This window comes from Brachycentrus maculatus, unplaced genomic scaffold (assembly GCF_059751285.1).
Source record: "Brachycentrus maculatus isolate JH-2025_06_01 unplaced genomic scaffold, ASM5975128v1 h1tg000372l, whole genome shotgun sequence".
NCBI lineage: Eukaryota > Metazoa > Arthropoda > Insecta > Trichoptera > Brachycentridae > Brachycentrus > Brachycentrus maculatus.
The window spans coordinates 639,915-664,916 of NW_028281121.1; the positions used below are offsets into that span (position 1 = coordinate 639,915).

The window sequence follows — 25,002 nt, forward strand, 5'->3', positions numbered from 1 at the left end:
TAACATTCGATCGCCGTACCCCGCGCGATCCGGGTATCTCTCGACGTCTAGCGGACCTCGGGGCTTCTGGCGGGCTAATGGCCGCTTTTATGGGCCTCTTCTTCCGCGGCCACCCTCCCTGCGCGGCATGCTCCCCTGGGCGACTCCGCTCGACTGGCCGGCCTGACGCACTCGCTGCCCGTAATAAATCAACCCTCCTAATTATCTTACATTAGATCCGATCTTAAAATTAGGCATGCGAACGAAAAATATATTTACAAGCTATTGATATATTCACTAAATTATCGCCGCGATCGTGAAAATGAATAAAATTTCAATTATTATGTGTGTTACATATATCTACACTAGTTCATATGGACGTACTTACATCATGAAAATGTTTAGCCATCAATGTGCTGGATATTGCGAAACATTTTATAGTACATATATGTTGGCGTTCCAATCAAATGAGTGTAATACAAACTAGATATATTTATTTCCTTTGCACAGCTTCAATGGAGCATACAGGTGTCCTTTAATATATATTTCCAATTAAACACTTGTTAATACCACGTATTGAATTTTATTTCATTACTCTCGACTAGTTTCGAAAACTGCAGATGTTAATAATTACTTATGTTAATTAACTTCTGTTGTTTTCGAAACTAGTCATGTGTAATGAAATAAAACTCATTATGTGAAATTATACAAGCGTTCATTTTTTTTAATAATCAATATGTCATTCCACAAAGTTGACACTGAATCAATAAATGATGTCCTTTTATATAATTGAAAACAGACAAAAATTCATATTTACTGCTTTTCTACTATTTCTTATTGCTGATTCACATTCTTTGCATGTACATACTTCGACATTATTCCCTTCAATAACTTACCTTATCCTTAATGCACCTATGTGTCTAGTCAAATAATAAATATATCAAATAATAAAATAGGTACGTAATGTTTCAAAACTGTATTTTAGCAACACTATTATCGAATTTGCTCATTCCTTTATGCAGATAATAGAATAAGTATCCTATTTGTTGGTTATAAAACGACGAACACCCAAAAATACTCAAGTAAATAAATGTTTAAAGAAGAAATAGCTCGATAATGACCAAGACTGCCTTTATTCCAGGCAATAATGAATACTGTGCTCGTCTCCGACTGTATATCATCTTATGTCATCGATACTAAAATAAACTCATCGCGGTTCATTGAAGACCTATATTCCCATACAAATAACTTATTTATAATTCCTGTCCACGCAACCGTTACCTGCCTTAAAGCGTTGTTTTATTAGAATACATAAATTTTTATTTTATCAAATCACCACTTACAACGCGCTCCATTATCATTAAACAGTACCGAACGTCGTCAGGTATCTCGATCGTCGAAAATGTTTTAAACTTTTTATATATATATATATATATATATAGCTTTAAAAATTCGAGCATTTCGGCCAAAATTGTTTTCTTCATCAAAAAATAAAATATTGTTTTCCCTATTTTATCCGTCAGCATCCAAATGACACACACACATGTGGCTTGAATTTTACCTTCTCAAAAAATTCATCTTTTCTAAGAAATTAATTTCTTAGTAATCGGAATTTATCTAATTTTTTTAGTACCTATGTGGAACCAAATATTTTGTGTCACCAAAAGTAACATTAAATTTTCCTTTTTTTACAACATTTTGAGTGTGTCTTATTTTATATTATTTTTGTTATAGTTTGAGTTATTTTTATATTATTTTTTGACATCTCATCAAAGATGAATAAGAATATGGAAGTCTGGGCATTTACGGGGCTTACGACCGTCATAGGCTGGTTTAAGTGATCACTTTACACACGTGTAACATTCACCAATTCTACCCATTATTGACAACCACACTACTCAAATTCTTGGAAGTTCATAGAAGTATATAGAACTTCCAAGAATTTGAGTAGTGTGGTTGTCAATAATGGGTAGAATTGGTGAATGTTACACGTGTGTAAAGTGATCACTTAAACCAGCCTATGACGGTCGTAAGCCCCGTAAATGCCCAGACTTCCATATTCTTCTTCATCTTTGATGAGATGTCAAAAAATTATATTTCCTTTTTTTATTTACCTATGCCAATATACCAATCTTATATGAACATAAAAAAGTATGCTTGAATATGTTTTTATATAGTAAAAACATGTTACTTACACATTTTGACATCTCAATATAAATGAAGAAGAATATGAAAATGTGGGTATTTACATGGCCTATGACGTATCATGGGTTTGTTTAGAGATCACACGTGTAACATTCTAATCATTCTACCCATGATTGGTAACCATACAACTCTTTTTTTTTGGAACTCATCCATTTGTCATAAATCTCATGAAGTTTTATGTTTTGAGTTCACGGGATTCATCTATGGTTGGTTTTGAAAAAAACATTTTTTAAGATATTTAGCCTACCCTTTTATTCTAACTGGATTATTTTAGATACTGTGAGACGCCTAAAAACATGATTTTTATGAATCTGATAATTTCAATTAATTTTTGTTATGAATCTTATAATTTCTCATGCAGCTTACAATGCATTTTGTTAGCTTAACATAAGAAATACTTTATTCCTATGAAATTCTAACCCTTTGATCTTTGCTAAAGTGTATCCAATCCTCATCTAGACTGACCTTAATATCTTCATCACGCGTTGCCGACATTTCCTTGGTAAATCAGCAACATGCCCGTACGTCGAAATGTTAACGGTAAACATTTCACAGGTGTTTTTTTACCTCTCCTAGCCGACATAATGAGCTAAAGACACTTTCTTTCCGTGTTTTGTCAGTAACATACTAGATTTGCTGTATGTGAAGTTGTTATTCGTGACGAGCTTAATCGACATAATAATATAACTTAACATACGAACATAATATTTTTTTAAAAGCTTTAAGTAGTACAGTCAGTAAACTAAATTTAATTTTACACATTTATGAAAATATGACATCATTACGCATTCAGTTACAATACTTACTGGACAATATTACACAATATTACCATTATCATTTCTTTCAAATATAATAACCTCAAAGGTTCCGTTGGTATTAGATGAGATGTCTCTGAAAGGCAGGCAACAAAAAATCTTTAATAACTTTAAAGATATCTTAATAAAGATGAAGAAATATATGGTATTCTAAGCATTTGCAGGGCTTACGATCCGTTTTGGCCAATTTAAGTGATCATTCCACCCATGATTGACAACCATTTCGGAATCTACATTTATGTTTATTGAAAACATCTTGCTCGTGCTACTTCTTCGGCGCTTTCTATGGTTGAATTTAATAAGTTTTTTTTGTTAGCAGAGACCTTTGTGAATTGTATGTTATCTTAAAAATTCTTCCAGAATTTATTTTACACACTCGGAGACACCTCAAAAATATCAGTTTCACTTTTTGTTTATTTTACATAAAGATTAAAAAAATATTCATTATATTTTTGATGTGTCCAAAACTTATTAAATATTAAATATTTTACTAAAATAATTATCATAAAAATTCCTTAACCTCGACAAGATTTGGAAACTCTAAATATGGTAAATATAAAAAAATATCACCGTCTTTTAATTTTATTTGAAAAGCGACGAAGCGATATACGCAAAGATTTCTTCTAGACGAGCAAGTCATAATAAATTAAGCAACACATATTGTGTTATAAATATACCCATTCCTAGGATCCCTTCAAATAGAACTAGCATAAAAACATTTATTTACCCGTCTCAATGACATCCGAAACACGCTTCGAAATGCTTCATCTTCCAATAAGAACAGTATCGTGGATTCATGTAACTCGTCGGGCGTACGATAGATGCCGAGTCATCCTAAATAATTATAATTATTACGACTCTTTCCACGGCCTTTTAAATTGTCTGGGTGGCAACTGGCAACCCTCCACTCGAGTGAGACCTCAACTCTTGTTTGTTTTTCAATCACAGATTTAACCTTATGCCATCGAAATTGTTTGTGTGTTCAATTATAATTTCTGAACGCAGTGACCACTTATTACTGGAATTGACTACTATTTACATATTCGACTAACTTAAGAACAGAAAAATGTTTTATTCAAATACTCCAAAATATACTTTATAAAATTAAATAACTTTGTTATAACCACTTTTTTATTAATACAATTTAACCTACCGGTTTCGACAAGAACCTTGTCAGGGTTAATTTTCATTCAAAAACATTAAAATACTTCCACACAATTGTATTAATAAAAAAAGTGGTTATAGCAAAGTTATTTAATTTTATAAAGTTTATAAAATTTGCCACAAAGTATCTGCGGAAAACATTCAAGAAACTCCAAAATATCTTTATTTCTTGACTTAACTCAATAATCTTAACAACAATCTTAGATTTTTCATACACTAAGACTATGGGTATTGTCTCTAAAACTGAATTTGACAATAGACGAAACCGTGAAATTGAGTAAAAAAAGGAACATTTTTGCGAAGATTATTTTTATATTCATTATTTTACTGCTTGAAAAATATTTATTGACAGCTTAATAATTAAAACAAAAATCTTAGATTTTTCGTATACATAGTAGGGGAGAGTGCCCATGAGTGGGACAGAGGATGAATGGGACAATCGTCCTCCAGCCCAAACCATTGTAACAAAAAAAAATAAAAAAATACCCGACATTAACGTTACAATATTAGACAGATTAATCCTCAAACCACAGTTCTCGACTGACAGTGAAGCGAGTAAGACGTGTTACAATTTTTTTGGGTCAAAAAGTAAATTATATACTGTAATTTGATTATGTTTGCACATATAAGTTATGATAAGTGCTCCAATTGATATATTCAATTATGTAAGTTGGTTCTCTCCGTATATTATAAAGTAAGTTTCATCAAATTTACTTTTGTATAAATATATCGATTTATCTATTTTTCTAAAAATCACGCATTTCCTTGAATGGGACGCGTCCAGTGATCATGAATGGGACGGTCCCACTCAAAGGGAAACTTGTCCCATTCGTGACGAATACATTTTATTTACATAAAAAATCGTTTGTACTCGTTTGTATTACACGTATTGTAAACATTATATTGTTTTTAGGTTATAATGCCAAGAACACGCATAACCAACGTTCAAATTGAAGCTGCTGTAGAAGAGGTTTTAAATAAAAAGCAAAATATTAGGTCGGTTGCAAAGACATATGCAATAGGAAAATCTTCTCTTTATAGACATGTTAAACAAGTAAAGGCTGATATTTGTAGTGATTAGATATTTTTACATACACCTAGCATAGGAATAACAGAGCCTATCAGCGGAAGCTAAACTGGCAGGGCACAACGGAGTCCTGTTTCTAACTCTAATGTATGGAAGTGAAACATGGAGTTGGCAAAGGAAGGATAAAAGTAGACTGAATGCAGTCAAAATGCGATCTCTCAGAAGAATGATAGATCAAAACGATCTATGACAGATGTTCGAATAGTGAAATAAGAGAAAGTGAAATAAGAGACAAGCATTATCGATGAAATTAATAAAGGTGTGCTTAGATGGTTTACACATGTAGAACGAATGAGTGAGGAAAGGACGGTAAAAAAAAATTTATGAGGCGAATGAAAAACATGGCACGATCAGGAATGCCAAATACTTAAAAGTAGTCAGGTTAGGAGTCGTAATAATCAGCGGGTATGTATAAGGAGATGCATGAACGTGGAAGAGGCGAAGAATGTTTGCAAAGACAGAGTGGTGTGGCGTTCTATTCTTTCTGCTTACCACTGCGGGGAAGCGGCGTGATGGTTCGTTAGTTTTTTTAGTTAGTTTACTCTGAAGCAAGAAGAAATGCTTTCCACGTATTTAAATTCAGCTGGAAGAATATGTTCTACAGTACCTACAGAAAAAAATTAGAAAAGGGAAATCAAGTATAATCTCTGACACTCCAGAAAAGGACAAGTTTTTGAAAATGCAATTATTGAACAATGGAAAAGGAAAACCTATAGATAGTCCAAAAAATAAGCCCAACGCTAAAAGAGTTTAAAAAAACTCATTGAAGAGATTTCAATGAGTGATAACAGAGATATCAGTTCAGATAAATCACTTGAAATAGAAGGTGTATCACTGACAAAAACAAAATGAAAGGAGGATAATAAGTGTCACATATGTGAAGGAGAAGTGTTATGCAATGGCTCAAACGTAAATTATGTGGCCCATGAAAATTGTGGAATATTAAGATATCTGAACTTTTTTTTGCCAAAAATGTTGAATAAAATTTCTTTTGCATGCGTCTACGTATTATATGAAAGTGTCTACCAATTATTTTTGTTTTAAAATATAATTTTTCCATCGATCTTGCATTTTAATTGATGTCCCATTCATGGTATACTGGTGTCCCACTCATGGGAGGGTGTTTATGAATGGGACATTTTAGGACATTATTTGAAATCGACTTTTCAGTCAGTTAAGTTATTTTTTTTAGAAAACAAAGTATGGCATATTTGTAGCTAAAAGATTGAATAAAGAGAAACCACGTTTACTTTTTATGATTTATTTTACGGAGAAAAACTAGAGAGGCAAAATCAAAAACGTCCCATCCATGGGCACTCTCCCCTACGTGCGAAAAGTATCCAAAAACTGAATTTGATAATTGCCATATCATAAGAGTATAGGGAATAATTGATGTGAATCATTTTAATACCTCATCAAATATATATTAATTTTCTCTTTCCGCTATAGCAAAAATATGGATTTTAAACTATTAAATGCGTAAATATGAAAACTATGCGATGACAAAAAACCAAAAGCGTTTAATATAAGGTTAGATGTATGATTTTAGAGAGAAGGTTTCGGGATGATTTATTGGTAAGCGATCATTATTTGGTATTTTTCATCATTATCAAACATGAAAAGAATCGTTTTCATCCGGTAGGTATTTATATTCCGAAAATCGTCTGCAAATTTGCAGAAAAAATAACACGTGTTAACAATAAATGAACAGTTCTTTTTAAACGGCAATTCTTTTTAATGACTTCACATATTTTCAGATATTTACATATCCTTAAATTAATGTCGGGAAACTCATTACATTATATTGCTATGGAGACGTATATGACATTATTTGAATTTTATTGCTTTTGCAATATTCAAACGAAGCATTTTAGATCGATAAATAATGGAATTACATTCAAATATTGATCGTTATAGCGTTTTTAATGTGATTTGTGAAGATGAAAAAGCTACAGCCTTTATACTTTAAATAGAGGGCTACTAATTTTTAAATAAATAGATAAATAATTAGGTACACAATACACCTACTGACGATGTTATTATAATGGTTACAATTTATTAACCGGATATAATAATATCAAACGTGATATTTTATTTATTTAAATGTTTCCATAAAATACAAATGTATTTTTTTTTGTAAAATAATGCATGACGTTCAATAAAGATTTTTGTAATACTATTAAGTACATTGCTATTTTATTATTCTGTAACATTAAACTAACAAGATATTAACAATAATGACTGTTCAATTGTTTAATATTAATATAAAAAAAGTTTAAATAGTATTGCATCGAGTAATATAATACAAATAAAAAAATTATTCTCTTTTTTAATATTGTTTCTAATGCAATCCAACAAAAATTAAATGGATTATTTATATACAAACGATAGAAAAATGAAATAAATTTCAGTAAATCATTAGTTTTTTGATCTGTAAATTAATAAACTTTTTTTCAAATGGTATGAAACAAACATTCAAAATATTCAAACTCAGATTATAATTGTATCAAAAAGGATATTTCTTAAGAAAATACATTATAAATCTCTACAGTCCAGTTAAGTTTTCAAGGCGGTTCGAAACAACATAAATGTGAAATAATATGCACATAAAACTGAAAACACAATTGGGTGAAATGAAATACATGAATTTATAATTCACCCTTTAAAAAATACTAAATATAGCGGCAAGACTAGTATTCCTAAAAAAAATACTTGTTTAGCTCAAATTCAGAATTCAAATTTCGTTGAGTTTTTTTCAGTATTAAATATGTCGTGGGTAGGGTTAAGGTTACGCTACTACTATTGAATTTAGCACTTCGCCAGCGGTTAGCGGTCGAAGTAGGTAATTCTGAATATTGTGATTATAGCAGTCAGAAAGCACTGCGTAAGAAGAAACAAATGACATACACAGAATCCGAAGCCTCCGTCATTCATTTCCCTGATAAACCGCTACTTTAATCTGACCCGCTAATTACACGTATAAAAAGCACTACGTCCGAAGAGCAACAAACAAATAAAGCTCGTAATTAAAGCTCATACGGCGTTTAAAGCCAACAAAAGATAAATTAAAACATTCATTTTGAAGCCGGTTCATTAGTCGATAGCCTCGATCAATAACTGATTTATTTATATATTTGTAAGGTCATTGATTTATGGTCCGGCCGATCAGTGGCGCACACGCGATGTATGACAGAACGGGGGACCCGCGGCTCCGGCAGTGGCGGCCGATGATCGATGCTCGGCGGAGTAATCACACAAAAAATCAATTCCAACCGACTTTATTTATCATTCTTAGTCTCAAAGCTCAAATCGTCGGGCTAGGTGAGAGATACTGTAACCCGGCGTCAGGTGAGACTCCTCTCTCGCGGGTCATAAATAATCCGACATGTCCCAAATGCGCAAAGGTCGTGACAGTTTTGATTATAATTCAATTTTATTACACGGCATTAGGCGTATGGAAATAACGTAGGCTTATTTTACAACGTTATCGTCCATTGTCAATATGTAAACATGTATATTTCTTTATGCAAATTACTTGCCGTTGAAAATATTTCAAATGGTTTTCCGTCCGAAAATTGGCGAACGTCATTAAATTAATAATATGGTGTTATTTGTACATCATAGCTCAAAACAGGAGACCGTAAAGAATAAAGTAGGTAATTCAAATGTAAACAGAGAGATAAACAGCTGAGTTTATTCATTAAACTAGAAGTATATACAGTTTAAAGTACCTACCTAATTATTACATCATTTTATATGGGCAGGAGCACTTACAGTATTATCAATATATAAATAATTTATTAATGTAATGAAAATAATGTTTTAAAACTATGTGTGTATGACAATATCACGGGACACCATAAGAGTTCTATTTATTTTTAAAAGCTCTCAGCTGCTCACATTATTTACCCAAAACCCAAATTAATATGACGTACGATTTTTAAGTTTTATTTAGCTTCATAATTTTTTTAAATCCCGGAATTATTTTTGGTTTTGTCTTTATAAAAAGACGGCTTATTTGCATGCTTATGATAGAAGTAAATACATATTTTAAATCGAAGCTGTTTTTAGATGAGCCTTGGCGGCTTTTATCTGAAAATAAGAAATCAAATTGTGTAGTGGGGTTAAAAACCTTCAAAACATAGAGTGTGCGACTAAAATCACGACAGAAAAACCCTAGTCTATTTGACTTGACAGTTTTCTGAATATTAAAAAAATAAAATAATTAACAAAAAAATCAGTTAGTGGTGATACAAATGTAAAACTTAAACTTACGGTTTTTTTTAATATATTTTTTTTCGATTTACTCGTTTTACATTAAAGGAATCTTCTAAAATTGAGAATGTACAAAAGTAACGTTTGCATTGTAAAATTCTATGATGTTGTATCATTTATAAAAACCATCTTTTGATTCCGTATGCATATATATTTTTTGATTTAAAACTGACTCATTAAAAAACAGTTTGATTTCAAAATATTCACCCACTATTATACAATATAAAATAAAATACCTTCTTAATAAGTTAGTTATTAAATTCGGCATTTTATTAATGCAATTTTTTGATAGGTAAATATAGCATAATGCTAATCAGTGAAACACATCGCGCCGCGCCGCCGACGCCTTCTCCCCAGCCAGTAGCGCCTCGGGTCCGACGGCGATGGCCCTCAAAGAAAGCCCGATTTTCGAACTCGTTAGCGATTTTAGTAATCATTACACAATCTGAGGTATCGATTGTGATGCGCTCAAAGGAACCATATAATAAAGACGATCTGATTTTTCGTATTTCATGTTTCTGACTTTATCTGCGTCCGATGGCGAATTGGGCAAAGCGTCGGATAGAAACGCTATTAACTAATCATCGTTAAATTGTATGAAAGCAATGAGATCGGTCCTGCGCTCCGGATACTTTGAATAGTGTAATTTTTAAGAGATACAGACGATACAAGTGAAGGAGCTCAGGGAAAGGATATAATTCCTCTCGGATATAACGTGATGCATATTGGTGATTTTGTTTTATCTTGTGATTTTTTGTTCGTTTGGTACGTTTTATTTTTGTGTATGCTTTCTTTAAAACTTACTGTTATTTTCTTTTGTGGATTAAAAAAAAGGTGAATGTGTGTACATTGTAATTGGCTTTGCTGTCATGTACATGTTAATTTAAATATATATAAATGGATAAACCTGAATATGGGAAAGAAAATGGTGGAGGAATAGAAAGTAGGAAAAGCAGAATATAATGACTAGGAAAACCAAGATTGCATACCCGTTCAAGCTTGTGTAATTTGGGCGCAGATGGTTTAAGGAGACTAAACCACTGCAATGATGAAAAACCATATTTTGACATTTTGAGAATTGAAAGTAAAGATGTTGTGTTACAAATATAGTTTTTTTTTTTCGTTTATTTATGTGTTAGATACCATTTAGCAAAATCGTGATTTGTAGTTTTCGCGACACATATGCTTATGCCAATACAGTAACATAACAGTCGATGAGCGAAGGTTATTGATGAACATTCCTGCAAGGGATCAGAAATTTCACCAACAATATACATAAGTATTGTAGTATAATGATTTTAGAAATTAATTACGTCCAGTTTTTTTTTTAATTCTTGCTTAAACGTCCAACACAATATATGATATATATGAATACTTGGAAAATCAATAGTTTTTACAGTGATCTAGTCGAAGTGGGTTTGCTTTATCATCGAATATTCCACTCATAAATTACTCTTTACAATCAGGCAATTTAAAAAAAAATACATTTTTGTGATATTTGTTTACACATCGTTATAGTAATATTATTATTACCGAGCATATTTCCGTACACGAAATTAGGCTTGAAAGTGTAAAAAATGTATCCTGTATTAAACATCATCCAAAACTGTTATTAAAAATAAAATGTTGCCTTTCAAATTGAAACAGATACCCGTATTCTTCGTCCAACTGAATAATAAACCCATTAAGAGTAACCTCCTGAACCATTTGCGATATTAGTTCGCCACTTTGCCTTCGTAGAAGAGCTCTATGTGTAAGTCGCTGGCTGAAAGTCAAATTACTTGAAATTTATTTGTTCCACTCATTGTTTCCGTCGGATCGAGAGCAATTAGCATCCTGCTCATTAGCATCTCATTGAAATATCATTATTCCACTTGAGGAGTTTCTACACGACTACCAGTATTCATTTTTATGATCAGGAAGCGCGTGTGAACTGTGTAATTAGACAAAATGCGATCAATTGTTCTAAATAATGTAATTTACTTAAAAAATCTTGTTTATTGATTCGGCATCAGCATTAGATTTACGCGATTTAAATCTGAAACTCAACCCATTGCTATCAGCGTTTAGTTTTAAAATTGCATTTTTTTAACAAGCGAGATTTTTTAATACATCATCATATTTTGTAAAAATATTTAGTTGATTTTCACATATATTCATGGATAACTCCTTATCAGGGTATATTAAGCTTTTAAAACTACGTGAAAACGAAGGTGTATTAAGTGTAAAAAGCGGCTTTTTTCTTTACAAGTTGCTCAATTCAACACGCGATGAAAAACAATTTCTCATACTCTTGAAAAAAAAAACTAAAACGTTTAAGTTTTAGTTTAAATATTTGCATTTCTTCGAAGCTATAATTTTCTTCAGCATCGACAATTTCAATCTTAAAAAGGGCTGTGATCTTTAACAATTAGTACCTATCGTAGAAAAACGAAGATTGATTTCCTATTTTTTTACCATTTACTTATGGCACTACATTGTACTTAGCTGTTTATTATTGAACCCCTTGCGAATGAAGTAAGAACTCTTAAGCTTACGCCGACTTCCAGGATAGGAGTAACGTATTTAGTAAAAAGGCTTTTATTAATGTGACAAATCCGAGAACTAAATTTGTGGAGGGTAGAGAAGACAAAATTGAGTCCAAGAATATTGAAGCGTCAGAATTAAGTGTTAAAATCTACAATCAAAGTGTTCACTGTAGAATCATAATTAAAATGTTAAGAGTCAGATTCAGAATTTCGAGTGGTCGATCGTAAATTCGTGAATTCAAAGGGAAAAATAATGGCTCAAATCGTTGTGCTTTATCCACTCATTATGTGAAAAATTTAATCGTCGGAATAACTCACACGTAACTAGCTCTTCGGATATAAATGTCGACTAATTAAAATTTACGATTTCTTTATAACAAACCGCACATTATATGTCATAATTTGCGCGCTTGAATTTTAGTCATCGCCAACGTCCAGTGAAGAAGCCAATAGACTATGAACTTGAAATTTTAATATTCTTTTAATAATTCACTGCCGTGCAAATTGGCAACGAGATTTAAGATGAAGCAATCACGAAAATATACGGTCTTTACGATTGTGGCGGGCATTTAAAAAAATATATCAAAATTACGAAATTGTAAAAAAATGTGTGTTTCTTCCGTATCTTCTCGCTGTAATCAGCGGTAAATTCCAAATATTTCAGGTGATAATTTATGACCCCAAAAATTTATTTAATATTTCCTTTTTTAGCCTGCATATCTATCTTATTTATACCTTGCTGGTGGAGAGAAAAAATATTAATTGAATTAATTTATTCGGCAGTCACTTTGTGGTAATATCTGTCCATTTTTAATTAAAATTCTGCATGGTAAATACTACTTTTTCTTTTAAAATATTGTTTCATCATTATCAAAGAATCATCATCATTTTCAAACGTCGTACTCGTGTTTGATAATGATACTGAATATATCAAAACACATTTCACAATAGATATTAATGAAAAGTGGTATTTGCCTAGCAAATTTTAAATATGCACAGGGATTTTTTCCATGCAACGCAGTAAAACGACGTTCCGGCGCCTTTTTTCACGGATATAATTTTTTTTAAATTTTCGAAATCAATTATACGAAACAATGTTTGCACTTACGTAATTATAATCTACATTTGTATAATTCGTCAAAACGCTAGGAATTTTTTTTAAATGCAATATAATTTGCTTTAGTAAAAAGCTTGACAAGAAGTGAGTTCCGAGAGTTCCTTTTTGTTTAAAAAAAACACTGCATAGCATATAACCGTCCGGTAGGAACTTTAACCGTGAAATTAATGAATCCCTATCGTATGTAGTAATAACTTTAAACCCCTCTTTTTATTGCCTCTATAGATGTACCCAACCTACCCGATAATACACTGATGTTACTAGGTACAGAAATATGTCCCATGTGCCTAGAATCGCAGGCAAAGGCAAGCCGAGCTTTCTTTGTGTACGCGGCTGATCCGTCCATCGAGGTGCTACGACCGACGCGATGTCAGCATACCAATATTCCCGCTGACGATTACACATTCGGCGGACACATTGCAAGGCCGTGAGAAATCATGGCCAAGTACGTGACTTATTGGATGTGCCCAAGGCTCTTCTTCAACCAGCATTTATTCACATTCTAGCTGGGACATGCGCTCATTCTTTATAAACTACTTGAGAGCGATAATTCCTACTTCGGTCGGATCTTCACCGAGCCCGTACAGAGCGAATTTACATACGAGTACTTCAGTATCTAATTTAATAAGAATTTATGCACATCAGTGCCTAATTTATTGACATGTTTAGCTTTTTAGAATATCGCTGAATTCGCTTATGGCCGCCTATTTTGGCGACTAGTACTCAACTGCTAGGCGAAAAGATCCAAAGTTGATTTTTACTTAAATGTACAAGTATATAATATTTGTAATATCACAAAATATTTTTCTTAAATACGGAATGAGTACATCTTTTTTTATTTAAAGATTTATTTATACGAATATTATCACTCATATAATCTTTGTAGAATAAGTATTATTCTGTTGTATTGCAATTCCTCGACTTACAGCGCGTATAAATCGATAGTTACAAAATGTTTTAAATTTCAATATTTACTTTGTATTATTTTACACTGGATATATTTAAATTCATTGAAAACATTATTCAATTACATTAAAAAATTATTTACATATTTTTGAATACATCAGTATTATACGTACAGCTTTAAATATGGAAAGAATATAGTTTTTATTTTTATTAATATAAGTATCAAAATGATATTGCCAAAATTTTAATTTTAATCGTATTAAAAAGTTTATTTATACATTGAAAACATTTTTCACTTTGTAGTAATATTATCATTAAATGGTATGATTGTTTTGATATTTAGCGGTCGACGTGCACCATTTTATTAATGTAACAACCCAATCTTTATCAGCGAAGTTAGGGATAAAAACAAAATCAACCCCAAATTTAGTTAGGTGATGCATTCATCCATTTATAATATTGGGATTTTTTAAGGGAATTATTACATACATATGTAAATACGTTCAACACCTGCACCTACGAGTAAATGTTACGGAATGTAGTTATACGTATTAAAATCCATTTAAAAATAACGAAAAAAAGCAAAATAATTTGTTTTTATTAAAAAAAGATCGGTATCCAACAAGTTTTTAATTTAATTCATAATTTCATGATATAATGATCAACCTAACCTAAAGTTAGACGCGTTATATCATCGGTAAAATATTAAAGAGTATTTTCGTGCGCCTACTTCTTATAATTTATCCTTTAACAATAGCCTGCGGACAAAATATTTTGATGTATTTGTATATCTTTCGCATAACTTATTCCATAGCGCAGGGAATACAAACCGGTGAACTGCATGCATCAATTTAAATATTAAATCACTTTTTGAGAGTATTGGGAAACAAATCATTTCAATATTAAATGCGGTATTCGTATCTTATACCTTAAGTATTCAAATAACTTTTGAACACTGTGTAACAATTACCACGAATATAACAATATTTCCTTGCTTAATAAATACCACTATTTCTTAAAATCTATTGTGACACGTGTTTCGATGCATTCAGCGTCATTTTCAAATACCGTATGAAAGAAATTATGCGGAATGCATCGAGACGTGTCAGAATAGATTTTAAGAAATAGTGGTATTTACTAAGTACAAATTAATTGAAAATCGATAGATTTTACCACAAAGTGACTGCCGAATCAATTATTGATATTAAAAAATAATTAATAAATAAATATAGCTAAAAATTATGAATTGTTTGATATAAAAAGGTACATAAAAATGTGTATTTAGAAAACATTTCAAAATGAGTGAAATAGTACGTTGTTCTGGGATCAATCCAAACCGTATTTTAGTCATCTTTCCGTATTTGACACTGTCGGATTTTGGTCTTGTGGTTAGTGTCGTAGACTTTTTGTCAGAGTTTCTGTGTTCGAATCTACTTTACACCATTATTTGATACCTATTTTTTAAATGAGGCACACGAAAATCGTATGAAATATAAATATTGGCGTCTGTTTACATATGTTCATCGATCAGTTTTAAAATTCTTCTTTGATTAATTTAATAATTCCTTTCTCCAGAGGAATCTCTCAGTTTTCAGTTAATTTTTTTTACAATATCATAATTTAATGCTGTGAAAAAAATATTCATATTTTATCGTTGTTAAGTGTGTACGTTGAAAGTTTTATTGTATCAACCGGCGCTATTTTCGACCAGCCCGAAATCTTATCTCAACCTGAATAATGCGAAAACTTTCTCTGCTACGTCCAGAATTTTGAATGTTTATTTGAATTGCTTTTATGACTCCAGCATTGTCCTCCGAGCGAACCGGTACACAGTAAATGTTGCAAGTGACTGCTACGGCTTAATCTAAAAAAAGCCGTAGGTACGGAGCCACTCGGTGCTAAGGAACTCTTTATTGTCTTTTGTCTAAATTATTTGGGGATTTACGATTCGGCCAGCGCGCAGCGTTCTCAGCGATTAGAGACCGATTTACGAGTGTCTGGAAAACTTATGAAACTGGACTAATCGTTCTCATCACTATGCCATCGACACGATTGTAATATTCAGATAGGTACCTGCACGTGGTGTTGGCGAAGCTTTGATAGAGGGTGGCAGAGATTCACGAATCAGCAAAGGATGGCATAGAGCTAGATTGACACGGAACACACCTGGCCACTTGAGTGTCGAATTAATTGACCGATTCAAGCCAGCAAAGAAAAAACTATAACTTACCACCTACAGACAATTTATGAACTGTATCAAATAAATATTTAAAAAAAACAACAACAACAAACAAAAGACAAATAATTACGCCAACCATCCACGACAACCTATTCACTAAATCATCACATTTCCCACTATCGAAAATTTTAAAATAGGTACCTAATGTTTGATTGCATCTTCATTATAAAGACTTATCTCATACATAAATAATTCATGTACAATACTACTTACAAAACAAACGAATATTCGGGCGTTGAGAAAATAACTCGAGTCCGCAATAAAGCACGATTATTTTCACTTCGAGTTTCACAGCCTCTCCGGTTGGGATTTGAGATTTCTCAATCCAAAGTTTACAATAAATATTCTGAATACTCGGATCGAGTAATGACGGCCATTAGTGATTACAGTCGCGAGATAAAAGCGAGTATTGTTCTTAATAAATAATTATTACAGACATTCAAAATAGTGTAAATTTATTATTGCGTTGGTATTATTGAACCTATAAACTAAAGGAAATTAAATGCAGTCGATCCTTGTACGGACGCGATGCGAAAGAAGTCATAAAATTGGTAATTGAGTAATAATTAAGCAATTTACCCTGACTAATCTCGAGATGTATCTAGGTAGTATTCGTCGCAGAATTAATTAGGGGTTTTTCTCATTAAAAACCATTTTCTTACGCTCATTTTTATGGACGCGTCTTCTCTTTTTCTTTCTATAGAAATATGTATTCAAATATTTCTATTCACGAAACTCGTAAATCGTTTACATCGTCCATTAAACGAATATAATATTAAATATGAAAATAAAATAACTGGTCAAATTATAAGCTACATAAAAAAATCATGATTTCAAGCAAATCTCAGGTATGTGAATTTAATCCAGGATTCGGACCTCGCATACAAATAGAAAGAACTTTTGCTTAATAAAAGCTTTCCTTATTCCAACAACGATGGCAGTTGTGAACTCACATGTACTGTGTCACGAGTTAGGTCAATATATCTAAAAGTTCCAAAAGTTGAGTAGTGTGTTTGTCAATCATGGGTAGGATTGGTGAATATTACACGCGTGTAAAGTGATCACTAAATCAATCCTATGACGGTCGTAAGCCCTGTAAATGTCCAGACTTCCATATTCTTTCATTAATTGATTCGGCAGTCACTTTGTGGTAAAATCTATCCATTTTTGAATAATGTTTTACTTAGTAAATACCACTATTTCTTAAAATCTACTGTGACACGTGTTTCGATGCATACCGCATCATTTTCAAACACCGTATTTGAAAATGATGCGGAATGCATTGAAACACGTGTCACAGTAGATTTTAAGAAATAGTGGTACCATTTACCAAGTAAAACATTAATTTTAAAAATTCCGTATTCTTCTTGATATATTTATGTTTAGATGTCGAAATGTAAATATGATATTGCTTCCTTCATTCATTCATTCAAACCCTTATCCGCACCCAATGGTGCATAGGGCACTGCATCATATAAACACAGTGTTATCTTGATCGTTAACACATGAAGGAAAGGTGATCAGCCCTCCGCTTCAGGTACCAGTCCAGGGTAATATTGAATAAATATTAGAGTGAAAAAAAAAAAAAGATTATTAAAAATTATTCAAAACGTCGATATGTTTCCAGTTGAACAGATAGAGTATCATTGTTAGGTTCACGTTTTACTGATGATAATTGTTACTACGAGTATTGGATCGTATTTCTACTTATTTATGGAGAGCAACGCTAAAGCTTTGGAAGCAGTGGGAATACAGCCTCGAGATCGCCTGGAAGAAAAATGCATCGCTAACAATAGTTGCAGGACTGTGTTGCAATCACGATTCAATACAGAAATCATGCACAATCAGTTTCTAATAATCTCCAGCAATATTTGCTTTGTTTTTAAGCGGTTGCGAAGTTTAATTGCTCGTTTTCTTGCATTCCTACTAGGTATATACCATAATTTAAACTGAAAACAAAACAAACACCGTATCTGAAAATGATGCGGAATGCATCGAAACACGTGTCACAGTAGATTTTAAGAAACGGTGGTATTTACTTAGTAAAACATTAATTTTAAAAATTCCATATTCTTCTTGATATATGTTTAGATGTCGAAAATGTAAATATGAAATTCCTTCCTTCATTCATTAATTCAAACCCTTATCCGCACCCAATGGTGCATAGGGCACTGTATCATATAAACGCAGCGTTATCTTGATCGTTAACACATGAAGGAAAGGTTTTTAAGCGGTTGCGAAGTTTAATTGCTCATGTTCTTGCATTCCTACTAGGTATATACCATAATGTAAACTGAAAACAAAACCGTATGCATGGCTACTTTATAGATGATACCTTGTTTATAGCGTCATATAAAATATGTGTGTGTGTGTGTGTGTGTGAATGCAATAATGATAGTTATATTATAATAGTTTAATAAAAATACACAAAAAGCATTCCTGTAGGTATTTTAAAAATTAAATATTGATAAACCTTTTTATCGGCCAACTTCTAAACATAAATCTAACGAAATTTTCAAAATTAACTCAAAAAAAAAATTGTAGGACAACTTAAATTAGACATCTATTTTTTTTGTTTATTTCCTAAGAGTTTTCATAAATGTCATTTGTGATGAACTAGTCAAATCCATAAGTATATTGTCATATGACTTTGATTGATTCATCACTTGATAAGTAAATAATGTCCTACGATTTATTCAAAAAATAAAAAAATTATCCATCTGTAAAAAAATATATATTTATTTATTTCACATGCAAGTCTAAAGTAATAATAGATTACATACACATGATCATAATTTAATGATCAAGGAATAATAGATTAATAATAATAATTATTATTTGTTACAGGTTCTCCTCCTTTGACTGGAACTGGAACAGTACGCATCGTGGTTCAAGATGTCAACGACCACAGTCCTGAATTCGCCAGACAATCCTACCGCACAACCATTTCAGAAAACTTACCTGCTGGAACCGTAGTTCTAGCTCCAATAGCTACAGATAAAGATACAGGAATCAATTCCAAAATACGATACAGCTTACTCGGAGACAAAGTAGACAGGTTTCACATAGACCAAGAAACTGGGGTGATTTCCACATCAATCAGTCTGGATAGAGAAGAGTCGGCGGAGTACTACATGACACTAATGGCTCAAGATTGCTCTGCTACTGATCCAAGAGCAACAACGGTCAACCTAACAATAACGGTTTTGGATGAAAATGATAACTCGCCGTCTTTTACTAGCGAGCGATACGTTGTCAATATACCTGATAATACTCAGCCTGGTCAGTTTGTTTTCGGAGCCAAAGCCATGGATGCTGATATCGGACTGAATAGCAAAATTGAGTACTCTCTCAGTGGAGACGATAATTCCAAGTTTGTAATCAATGTAGAAACTGGAGTAATCAAAGCCTCTGATGAATTCAAAAACCTAAATAAACGGGATAAGACATTTAAGCTTCTCATCAGGGCGTCAGATCATGGTGTTGTACCAAAATATGCTATGGCAGAGTTAAAAATTTCTCTCAAGTCAGCGAACCTGTTTCCGAGTTTTGTCTCTCCTCCAAAAACTTATTTTACCTTGAAAGAAAATGTTGCAAAGGGACAATTAGTTACTAAACTAAGTGCAACTTCACCCAAAAAGGAAACTGCTGGAAATATTCAATACGCTATTGCTGGTGGCAATGTAGGAGACGCTTTGAAAATAGATGCTGTAACTGGAGAAGTTCTTGTCACTGGAAAAGGGCTAGATTACGAAACATTGCCACTCTATGAAGTATGGATAGAAGCGAGAGATTCTGATTATCCTCCCTTGAGGACGGTACTCGAGCTTGAAATAAATGTTACCGACTCAAATGATAATGCTCCTGTTGTAGAAAGTGCATTGTACAATTCTTCCGTTCTAGAAGAAGAACCACCTCCACAACTTGTTGTTAAAATTGTAGCTACAGATGCTGATTCTAATGAAAATGGTCAAATATCTTATAAATTAATTGATGACTATGAAGGAGCTTTTGAACTAGATTCTGAAACCGGAGAAGTATACACAAGTATGAGACTAGATAGAGAAGATATACCATTTTATGAGTTAGTAGTTGAAGCTATTGATCATGGAAATCCACAGTTAACTGGAACAGCTTCCGTATTGGTAACAGTGCTCGATAAAAATGACAATCCTCCGAGATTTACGAGATTGTTCAGTGTAAATGTTACAGAAAATGCAGATATAGGATCATTCGTCATACGCGTAACAAGTTCAGATCAAGACATTGGGCAAAATGCTAATGCCACATACAGTTTTACTGATAATCCAGGAGAAAAGTTTGTTATCGATCCTGTTAGTGGAAATGTCACAGTAGCAGGTCCACTGGATAGAGAACAACAAGATGAATATCTACTGAAGGTAGCTGCTGTTGATGGAGCGTGGAGAGCTGAAACTCCTCTGACAATTACCATACAAGATCAAAATGATAATGCTCCAGAATTTGAACACTCATACTACAGTTTCAATTTCCCAGAACTTCAAAGGGATATTATGTTTGTAGGACAAGTAACTGCTACAGATAGAGATAAACAAGGACCTAATTCAGTCATATCTTATTCTCTTCAACAACCCTCAGATCTTTTTACCGTAGATCCAGCTTCGGGCGAAGTCTTCAGCAAGAAAACACTGAAATATAAACAAACACAGATGGAATCCTCTCCAGAAAATATGTATTCCGTCATCATTTTAGCAACTGATAATGGGAAACCACCGATGTCATCAGAATGCCTCGTTACCATCAATGTTGTAGACGCTAATAACAATGCACCTAAATTTGATCTAAGAGAATATTTATCACCAGTTCCCGAAGGAGCTATAGTAGGACAACGCATCATGAAAGTGACTGCCAAAGATGATTCAGATTTTGGTGTAAATGCTGAAATTGATTATGTAGAAGCAGGAGGCAATGGGACTGAATATTTTATGGTTGATAAGACTCAAGGATGGATAATTGTAACAAAACCAATAACCGGATCTGGAAAACTATACTTGTTGAAAATTCAAGCAGTCGACAGAGGTGTTCCACCGCAGCAAGATGAAGTTCTAGTTTCTTTGGTGGTAACAGGACAGAATCAATACTCTCCAACATTCACTGCGCTTAGCTATCAAGTAATTGTTCCTGAAAATGAACCAGTTGGCTCTACTATACTAACCATCAGCGCTTCAGATGACGATGATGGGCCAAATGGAATGGTCAGGTATACAATATCAAGTGGAAATGAACGTAAAGAATTCGGAGTCGATGCAATCACAGGCGCTGTCACTATTTTACAGTCCTTAGATTATGACACTGTTCAAGAGTATCATTTAAATTTAACAGCGGAAGATCTCGGATTTGAACCACGACAGGCTACAGCAATGTTAACCGTGATATTGACTGATATAAATGATAATGCTCCAAAATTCAATCAAAGTGAATACAATGCATACTTACCCGAAAACTCTGTTCCAAACAGTTTTGTGTACAATGTCCAAGCTTATGATAAAGACTCACCTAAAAATGCTATCATTCAATATTCAGTTGTTGGTGGCTCAGGAAAAGATGTATTCGTAATAGAACAGAAAACAGGAAAAATCTCTTCTAAAATAAGTTTTGACTTTGAAGAATCCAATTCTTATTCTTTAGACATCGTTGCTGCAAATCCAGATTCCCCAATGTATGGGTCTACAAAAGTTATAATTCATATAACAGGTGTGAATGAATATTATCCAAAATTCATACAACCAGTATTTCATTTTGATGTATCCGAATCTGCTGAAGTTGGGACAAGCATTGGACTGATACAAGCAACTGACCAAGACGCCGGTGAAGATGGAAAAGTGTTTTATCTCTTTGTGGGATCGAGTAATGACAAAGGCTTCGGAATAAATTCTGAAACTGGAATAATACTTGTATCGAGAAATTTAGACAGAGAAACACAAAATCGAGTAGTGTTAACAGTGATGGCTAAAAATTATGGAGGAATACGTGGTAATGACACAGATGAGGCTCAAGTTATAATATCTATCCAAGATGGTAATGATCCACCTGAATTTTTGCAACAGTTATATGAAACATCAGTATCGGAAGGTGCGATACACGGGACAATGGTTATGACAGTCAAGGCGATTGACAAAGATGTGAGGCCTCAAAATAATCAGTTCAGTTATTCCATAATTGGTGGCAATACAGATCAAGCATTCAAAGTGGATCCTCAAACAGGCGATATAGAAACATCACTGCAGTTGGATAGAGAAACAATACCTATGTACAATCTCATTTTGGGTGCGATTGATACAGGAACACCACCTCAAACAGGAACCACGACAGTCAAAATAACAGTAGTTGACATTAATGATAATGGACCAGTTTTTGATCCACCAGAAGTCGTTGGGTACGTTACGGAAAATGAACCACCAAATACTAGTGTTATGACTTTATCAGCAACTGATCCAGATTTACCTCCAAACGGCGCTCCATTTACGTATTTCTTGATTGGCGGTAAACACAAAAACCTTATCAAAGTAGAAAAACACACTGGAGTATTACGTACCACTAAAAGTTTAGATAGAGAAATAACACCGGAACTGGAGATATTGATTGAAGTAGAAGACAGTGGCACACCTAGAATGCATTCGCAGCATTATGTAAAAGTAGTAGTTCTCGATCAAAACGACAGCCCATCCACTCCGAGATCTGTTCATGTTTTAATTCACGCTTTCAATGACATCTTACCGATTGGAAAAATTGCTGATGTGCATCCTAATGATCCAGACACAAGCGGAGAATACAGTTGTAAAATAATGAATGGACAAAATCCAAATGGAATTCTGAATATTCCCAAAGGATGTGACCTCCACGCTGCTCGGATCACATCTGGCCAAGGATATTCATTATCCGTTTCTGGCAATGACGGAAAACACAGTAATGTAATATCCACAGTAACTGTTGAATTTCTTTCATTCGATAACTCTACTGTTGATCAATCAATTATCGTCAGAGTAGAAAATATGACTGCATCAAAGTTCTTGGCTCATTATTACAGAAGTTTACTGGATTTGATGAAAAGTAGTTTGGATGTAGATGACTCACTATCTTTATACAGCCTCCACGAAGTTGACCACGGACTGGAACTCTCAATAGCTATCAAGCATCAGAGAGGGTTGCGGCCAAAGAGTTATGTATACGAACGACTCAATAGAAAACATGAAGCTATGATACTTCTCCTTCAATCTCCTCAAATAAGAATAGGATATTCTCCATGCCAAACACTTGTTTGTCAGAATGGGGGAATTTGCAGCGAAGAAATCAGAGTTCACGAAGATACTAGTATAACTGACAGTCAAACGTTAATATTCACATCTCCTTTAGTGAGCCACGACTTTACTTGTAGATGTATGGAAGGCTTTACAGGACCTAAATGTGAAAAACGACAGGACCCTTGTACGCCAAACCCGTGCCAGGCAGGAGGGAAGTGTAGGAGACAAGGTTTTGAATTCCAATGTACGTGCCCGGCTTCCAGAGAAGGAAAAATGTGCGAGCTAGAAAGGGGAGATGCTTGTTCGGGAAATCCTTGTCGAAACGGAGGTTCATGCAGAGAAAGTTCAGACGGATCATCATTCTTTTGCTTATGTCGACCTGGATACCGAGGAAATCAATGCGAAGCGGTTGCTGACTCTTGCCGGCCCAATCCTTGCCTCCATGACGGCTTGTGTGTAAGCCTAAAGCCCGGATATAAATGCAGCTGTCTCGATGGGCGATATGGCCGACATTGCGAAAAATCTACATTTGGATTTAATGAACTTTCTTACATGACATTCCCGGCTCTTGATGCAGCAACAAATGATATATCAATTATTTTCGCCACAACCAAATCTGATTCGCTACTAATTTATAACTATGGAGCTCAGACCGGAGGAAGGTCGGACTTTGTCGCGATTGAATTAGTTAGAGGAAAGGCAATATTCTCATTTGGAGGTGCACGGACATCGATAACTTCAGTGACAGTACCTGGACATGCGGGAACTCTAGCAGATGGAGAATGGCACAAAATAACAGCAACCAGAAATGGACGTGTCGTGTCCCTCAGTATAGCACATTGTTCCGAACATGGAGATGTCTGTATCGAATGTCGGCCTGGAGATAACTCATGCTATGCTGATGATGTTGGACCCACTGGGTAAGAACTTTTCTATACTATATCATTTTTCAATGCACCATAGATTCATAATTTACACAAAAATATTTTAGTCATTTTTTTGAGAACTGTCACATTTATTTAAATATCCATTGAAAAATATTTATTTTTAAAGATATAAGACATAATTAATACTGTGATAATAAAATTAATTTACAAATATAAATCTAATTTGCTTGACAAGATATATACATTTGTCTTCTTCTAACTCTTATTCACACCTGATGCAACGCAGTGTTAAATTAATCATTTCTGACATGAAGGCAAGGTAGTCAAATCTGCACTTCAGGTGATGATATTAAATAAATATTATAGTGAAAAATCAACAATATTTATTTTGACCTCCCTCTGGGAATCGAACCTGTGACCTCCAGAACAGTATCTAAATGCGCTAACCATTACACTGCGAAGACGGACATAATTGTAGAATACACTTATTTAAAAAAGTAACAAAACTTCATTCAAATAT

The 25,002-nt window shown here is 33.4% G+C and overlaps 1 protein-coding gene across 1 annotated transcript in view; it reads left to right on the top strand.

Moving 5' to 3' along the window:
• ft (cadherin-related tumor suppressor fat) overlaps nucleotides 1–25,002 on the top strand; it is a 289,702-nt gene that overhangs the window by 260,922 nt on the left and 3,778 nt on the right. The window contains exon 8 of the mRNA XM_088270108.1: nucleotides 19,163–24,515. Coding sequence (XP_088126234.1) covers nucleotides 19,163–24,515 — 5,353 coding nt within the window. The remainder of the gene's footprint in view (nucleotides 1–19,162; nucleotides 24,516–25,002) is intronic.